The sequence below is a fragment of the Rousettus aegyptiacus genome, unplaced genomic scaffold, assembly GCF_014176215.1.
Source record: "Rousettus aegyptiacus isolate mRouAeg1 unplaced genomic scaffold, mRouAeg1.p scaffold_m13_p_14, whole genome shotgun sequence".
NCBI lineage: Eukaryota > Metazoa > Chordata > Mammalia > Chiroptera > Pteropodidae > Rousettus > Rousettus aegyptiacus.
Window position 1 is genome coordinate 2421945 of NW_023416289.1, and position 7345 is coordinate 2429289.

The 7345-nt window shown below is 59.1% G+C and overlaps 1 protein-coding gene across 1 annotated transcript in view; it reads left to right on the plus strand.

Annotated features, from left to right (window-relative positions):
* The window catches only part of LONP2 (lon peptidase 2, peroxisomal), a 37699-nt gene extending 32687 nt beyond the window's left edge, over positions 1–5012 (plus strand). Inside the window, exons 12-15 of the mRNA XM_036231237.1 lie at positions 893–1035; positions 2499–2706; positions 3054–3244; positions 4614–5012. Coding sequence (XP_036087130.1) covers positions 893–1035; positions 2499–2706; positions 3054–3244; positions 4614–4835 — 764 coding nt within the window. The 3' untranslated portion in view covers positions 4836–5012. The remainder of the gene's footprint in view (positions 1–892; positions 1036–2498; positions 2707–3053; positions 3245–4613) is intronic.
* The last annotated feature ends 2333 nt before the right edge of the window (positions 5013–7345 follow it).

The window sequence follows — 7345 nt, forward strand, 5'->3', positions numbered from 1 at the left end:
AGTCAGTGGTCTCAGAAGGAGTCGGTGAAAACCAGTTCTCACAGCCTCGCGAGGCCCCGATGGGGGACTCAGCGCAACGAGACAAACAGGTGCAGATGCGCAGTGTCAGGCGGCTTCATACTGACACTGAGCAAGAACCCACACAGGAACCACTTCCAGAGGGCGGGTTATGCAGAAAAGGGCTGTGAGGGGAAGTCATTTCAAACGCTTCATGAGACAGTACGAGAACGAGAATTATGGCAAAATGAGAAGAGCTAGGAATGAGGATGATAGAGCCGAACGGTCCCTTTAGGTTTTAAACCTCTACTCATCTTAGGCTTCTGGCCTCGAGGAACCTTCTCCTCCTCTCAGGCAGGAATCAGACCCTCAGGGAGGGGGCCCGGCAGGTGGCTCTGCCCGGTGTCGGGGGCTCGGCCCTGGGCTGTATGGGAACAGCAGTCCCCGCGGGGCCTCCGGGCGGCTGCACCTTCTCCCCCGGCACCGCCGTCCCGCCCGTCCGTCCCCACTGGGGACGCCTCGCGGAGCTGAGCTGTGTGTTCCCGAGAGGCATCGCCCGATGGTTCTGTCATTTCCCAGCTCACGTCGCCCGTCAGGACACAGGACACCCGAGGGGCCGCCCTGAAGAGGGCGCTTAGGCCTGGGTCCTGCCGGTCCAGCGGAACCGTCCGAGGGGACCACTGCACTCGGTACTGGCCCTGGCTAAGGAATGTCAAGGTCAGAAGGACAGGCGAGGGCGCCGGCCTCCGGGGGCCCACGCGCTGACGGGGGACAGACGGCAGGTGGAGCCACACACACCACGCCAGGCGGCACCTGGGCCCCGGGCCCCACCGCGCCCCGGTTTGGCGTCTCCGGCGGGGGGATCCTCAGGCCCAAATAACGTTGTGTCTCTCAGGTGGCAGAGAACACGTCTTCAAGGACACAGAGCCCGAGTCCATCAGCGACAGCCCCGACCTGGCCCTCCCGCCCGAAATGCCCATCTTGATCGACTTCCACGCGCTCAAGGACATCCTTGGGCCGCCGATGTATGACATGGAGGTGAGCGTCCTGTTCTGTCGGTGGCCACAGCGTGTGGCTGGATGGCCGGGTGGCCGGGCGCAGCAGTTGGCGTGGGAGTTTGGGGCCGCTGAACTTTGTCTCAAGATCGGAGACTCCCCCTCTCTGGTATGGAACGCAGTGCTTAGTGTGACAACCTGGCTGTCACAGAGCCAGACCCAGCCCGTCCTCTCTTAGAAAGCCGCTCTGGCCTGACACTCTGCCACCCAGTCCCAGTGTAAGAGCCGGGCCGCTGACCGTCCCCGACGACCCCGCAGCAAGTCTGCGTCCCCATAGGCTGTGCTCCCGGGGGCGTGGCGGAGGGCGTGGGCATGGGAGGCGCGAGCCGCCTGCGCTGGGCGGCATCGCCCTGGGGGCTCGTCCTGGGCCAGAGCTGCGGGGAGCGAGGTCAGAGGCCTGGGGGTCCGCTCGGCCAGGCCGCGCTGTGCCTTTCAAGGCTCTGTGACTGTCATAGGAAGTTACTTAGAATTGGACTTTAAAAATACAGAACCGACCTTAAACAGAGGCTTTTACGTTCACTACCAAAAACAAGTGCCCAGCACCTTCGGTGGCTGCCACCGTGGCTTCGGAGCCCCTGCTAAAATCAGGACTGTCACCGCCCAAGGCCCATGGAAAAGGGGCATCAGCCACGTGGCCTTGTGACCAGAAGCCAGGCCCTCGGCCCGCCCACGGGGCCCCACACCTGGGGGCGTGCTAGGGGAATGTGCCCCGTGCGCAGTCCCTCCGGTGACGGCTTCCGGGCACGTCGCGGCCCCAGGGGTGCGGCCACCGTCCCTCAGCACGGCCGTCCCTCGCCTGTTGCTCTGCGTGTTTTTGCAACGCGGGTGTGTTCACGCGCCTGGCCCCTCGCCTAGGCCCGTGGCCTCAGGCAAGCGACACGTCCGGTCTGAAACTGGCAGGCCGCACGCTGGGCCTCGGGCCCGCGGGGAAGGACCTTGCACGTGGAGGCCGGAGCAGCAAGGGGCGAAGGTGAGCGGCGGCGGCCGCCCCCGCCCTGGCCTCCGGAGCTGCCACTTCCGAGTGCGTTAAAGCTGCGACACAGGCCTGCGGTTACTGACGTGCAGCGAGGGCCCGGAGCACGTGTACACATGCAGCCTGGCAAAGACGTTAACATGGGTAGAACGGTTGGGTCTGTTCCTTGGAAATTAGGAGATGTGAAATTAGGTGCGGCTTTTTAGAATCGAAGTTATTTTATTCGCACGTGTTTTAAGGTAACATTGCTTCAGGTCAGTGCTAGAGGAGGAAGTTCAGCTTCCTCTGGCAGAAAGCCATCTGTAGGAGGCGGTGTGACTCTAGGTCACGCGAGGCCCCGAGTCCCATGGGGTTGGCTTAAGCTCAGGCCTGCAGGGCAGGGGGCCCTTGCGGCGTGGTGCGGTCGGGCCCACCGGCCTCCACGCGGTCTGGCCCTCGCTTGGCCCTTGACCATCTTCCTTCTCCTCCCCAAGGTGTCTGAGCGCTTGAGTCAGCCAGGAGTGGCGATAGGCTTGGCCTGGACACCCTTGGGCGGGGAAATCATGTTCGTGGAGGCAAGTCGCATGGACGGCGAAGGCCAGCTCACGCTGACCGGCCAGCTAGGCGACGTCATGAAGGAGTCTGCCCACCTGGCCATCAGCTGGCTCCGCAGCAACGCGAAGAAGTACCACCTGACCAACGGTGAGTGGCCGGCCGAGGCGAGGTGGCCGTGGGCCGGGGGCCTCTGCGCCGCGCAGTCGGGTGGCCACGGGTCAGGCGAGCTTCGAGCGGCCAGCAGCACCTCCGGACCCTGAAGCCTTGGCAGGTCCAGTCCGCACTGCAGGCGGCCTGGCGAGGCCCGGGCCTGCTTGGGAGAGAGCGAAGCTGCTTTTCAGACACAAAGCGCACGCACACACGACCGGACTACGGGTTAACATTCTGAAGGCGCCACTTACCCAAAACGTTCGTTTTTATCTCTCTGATTTTGTTTTTTTCGGAGAAAAGGAAAATAGGTTTGATTTTTCTACATTAAAATTTTCTCTCTTTAGCTTCCGGGAGTTTCGACCTTCTTGACAACACAGACATCCATCTGCACTTCCCGGCGGGCGCTGTCACAAAAGACGGGCCGTCCGCGGGCGTCACCATCGTGACCTGCCTCGCCTCGCTCTTCAGTGGGCGGCTGGTGCGTTCGGACGTAGCCATGACCGGCGAAATCACACTGAGAGGGCTTGTCCTTCCGGTAAGGAAACTCTTCAGGTGGCTTTTTAATTTTAAATTTTAAATTTCAGTTAACTATACCATTAATTTTACCGCGCTTGCCTTCTTCCTATCAATACCTTAGTTTTAAGTACATATTAAATTTTTATACCTGTATCTAATCATATTTTTAAATTTTGATCAGATAAAAGGAAAACACAGTTTTTCCACATCCTCCCTTCTACTAAGAATGAAGGCTTGCTAAGGGAAAAAAGTGTCAGGCTGGTCATCAGAATGTGCTCAGGTGAAGATTGGAGGCTTTGTTCTCATAAGCAAATTGTTATATATATAGTATAGGTAAAAAGTAGACCAGCTATTTTTATACATTAAGCCCAGTTCCTCACCTGAAGTTCCTGGAAGACCTGTCCTAGCGAAAACTTAGATTACGATAGTTGATAGATTAATGGGGGGGGGGGGTAGTATGAAATGGAAGCTAATGAAGACTAACCATGTCTTTGCTAAATTTTGAAAAAATGCTATACATACGGGGCCTTGGGACACCACGGTCTGTAGCCTAAATACTTATAAAAACACTGATAAAATACAGAGAGCCGGGGGCTGTAGGTCATTAGTTACCTGTACCAGTCTACAAAACTTTGGCAGGTGCATAAGAAAATGAGGAAAAAAAAGGAATGTTATTCTGAGAACATCTTTATGATAGTGATGAAAATAGGTCACAGAATCTCCAATTAGGGACACTAAAAACGTTCTCAGAAAAAATTAGAAAAGACATTTTTAATATATAAAATGCTCTCAGTTCCTCACGTGATGAGCAAATGGGTCCGGTTGGCAGGACGCCCCGTCTCCCGCCTCAGGGCTTGTCCAGAGGCCACTCGGGTGACCCCAGGCTGGCGGCTGGCCTCCAGGGCATCGCATCGGGGGCCGAGCCAGGCGGGAGCCGGGCACCGTGCCGCCCACCGGGCTGTGTCCGGGACAGGGAGCTGGGCCGCACCTTTCCGAGGGACCAGCCTGGGCACGTTTAAAGCCTCGAGAGCCAGGTCTCGCCGGGGTGCCCGCCCTCCCCCGGGGCACGGCAGCCGGGCTCTGGGGCGGGTGTGGACAGTTCAGGGGGGGCTCTGCCCAGCCAGCCTGTAGACCAGATGCCGGGGTTCCAGAGCAGGGTGGAGGGGACCCCCCAGCATACCGGCGTTTGTGGGCAGAGCAGTGGCCTATCAGCCTGAGGGTTTAACCAGAACACGAACCGAAATGTAAACAGTGAAGTTTAAGCTCCTCAGCGGCTCTCCTAGCTCGCGGCGGGACAAAACAAGATAACCCGATGGCCGGGGCCCTCCGCAGCCCGAGGACGGTCACGGCCTGGTGGTCACCAGCCCCGCGCGCATCTCTCCCTCCAGGTGGGCGGCATAAAAGACAAAGTGCTGGCGGCGCACAGGGCAGGGCTCAAGTGCATCGTCATCCCGCAGAGGAACGAGAAGGACCTGGAGGAGATCCCGGGCCACGTGCGCCAGGACCTGAGCTTCGTCAGGGCGGGCCGCCTGGACGACGTCCTCAACGCGGCCTTCGACGGCGGCTTCCCCGTCCAGGCCAGGCCCGGCGCCCTGGACAGCAAGCTGTAGGCTCGGGCCGCGGCCTTTCCGGACTCCCGTCGCGGGGCACCAGGGGTGCCGGCAAGGGCGCCTCTTCACGCCGAGTGGGACCCCAGAATTAATGAACCTCACTCCGGTGGTGGCTGGTGTGAACTCCAGAAATGTCCCTTTAATAAATTGATTAAAGATTAAAGATTAACGATTAAAGACTTCTCTCGTCTGTAGTGGGGTCACCGCTGCCCCGGCAGGCGCAGAGGCCTGTCGGCACGCTGCCAGGACACAGGCGTCTGCATCTCCTGGGGACCGGTCGCAGACGCGTTCTCAGGGCGAGGCAGGTGCGCGGTCCAGGTCGAGAACCACTGGCCTGGGCCGTTACCGCAGCAGCTTCGCCTGCGGCTGTCGCCGGATCCCAGAAACAGTCGCTCTGCAGGGGACCTGGGCACAGGTGAGGACAGCGCCAACAGCAAGTCTTTCCGGGGACAGTCGCCTGCGGTGAGCGAGCTCTGGTGGGCTCTGCACAGGGGGCGGGGGGAGCAACATTCGGATCGTAACTCACATGACGTGTGAGCACACAGCACGGAAACACACTGGCTCCCAACGCCTGTCACCTTGGGAAAAGTCCAGGCCCTAGGGGAAGGCAGCCACCGTCCAGCGATGGCCCTCACACTTATCCCGACTCCTGCTCCGCTGGCCGACGCGGGCTCCCGCATCTGGGAGCCCCTGGCCGTGCCTCTCCTGTGACTGCAAGGCTTGTCCGCGAGCTCGCTGCGCGACCTGTAAAACGCCAATTCTAGTACCTTCGTCAGTGCGACCACGAAGATCAAGTTAGAATGCAGTGTAAAACGACGTCGAGCAATTTCTAACGACTCCAGCCAATGACGGACCTCGGAATCAAACCATAAGGCTGTGCGAGGACGCTTCGGAGTGTCCTGGATGAGAAGGGGGTCCTCGGGTCCCCCGCACGCCGCACTCAGGCCCGCCGGTGAGACCGCCGTGTTCGGGGAGCACACGTCCCGGCTGGCGGGGGAGGGAACGCCGGGACGGCGGAGACGCCGACACGTCACCGTCGCGATTCGGGCGTCTCTGTTCAGTCGCCCTGCGGAGAAGGAAAAGGACCCGTTAGTCAGAGCTCGGCACCCACAGGGAGCCAGTCCACACCGTCCCTGCCGTGTGCCGCCCGCGGTGGCACCGAGCGCACTCTGAAAGTGGGGTGACGCCCCCCCCCCCCGCGGGGCCCTGACCAGGCGGCCTGGGGCTGCCCTCGGCGGGGACGCCCGCCTTCCGCTCAGGAGGGGCTGTCTGGAGGCCCCGCTGCGGGACGTGAACAGCCTGACCTTCGTTTCTCCAGCATCGCCTTTCACTTTTGTTAAGTCCGAGCTCTTCTAGTCACTTTTTCTTTTTCACTGGGGCAAAATAACAAAACTGACCATGTTTGCCACGTTTAAGTAGACAGTTCAGAAGCAGTTACAACACTCACAGTGTCGTGCGACCATCACCACGGCATCCGGAACTTCATCATGTTAACCTGAGACTGACGAGCGGTAGCTCCCCATCCCTCCCTCCCCCCGAACCCCGTTCCCGGAGCTGCCCACGGAGCTTTTCCCACTGTGCCTTGCCCGTCTGAACGCACACGCCGGGGAGGGGAGGGGAGGGGAGGGGAGGGGACTGCGAGTCTCGCGGTGCCCGGTGCCGTCAGCCCGCTTCCGTGACCGCGGCCCCGTCTGTCCCCGCCTCGTGTAACCTGCGCCGACGGCCACAGTGCCGGCTGGCGGCTCGCACTCAGCTCACCCTAGCGCGCTCTCATCTTACTCATCACTTCCAGTGCGACAGTCACAGACCGGCCCGGGGTTTTGTTTTTCATTTGGGTCACTTACCAATTCTTCCACCCAGGAAGCCGAATGAAATGAGACTCCGGGAGCAGGGTCACTGCGCATGTCCCTGGACATAAAAAACTCTTGAGCTCCTGGGGGCACGGGGAGGGGGGTGGGGACTAGGATTTCTGGTGAGCCGAAACAGCTATGGCCACTCATGTAAGTTTCAAGTCTGCGGAAATGTGGGCCTTAAAAAAATGTCACACATTATAATTAAAATTGCTCAAAGCAGAAAGAAAAAACTGTTCTCCAACAGCCATTAACATACTGAACTGGCCCATGATTGAAGTCAACAGGACGAGTTCAAGTTTAAAGTATAAAAGCAAAAGAACACAGTCAAAGAGTACCCGATTCCAGCCCCTGAGAGAAATCACCCGGACGACAAAAGGGGCGGGGCATTAATGGGAGGAAGTGGAGTGCCGGTCTTAACAGGGACTTAGAAGGAACAAGACCCCAGTCTCAAATGGCCCAAGAAATATGGCTGTAGGTCTCGTCACCCCTGTGAGCCGAGAATACGTAGACAACTTAGGAGAAATATAATTATTAAAACATCGACCTTATTGATAGTCAAACACAAGATTTACCACCTTCATTCGCATGAACCGGCAAAATGTGAGGTTACAGGGAAATGGAAGATCCCTCCTCCGTCACCATGTCCACAAACCCCTC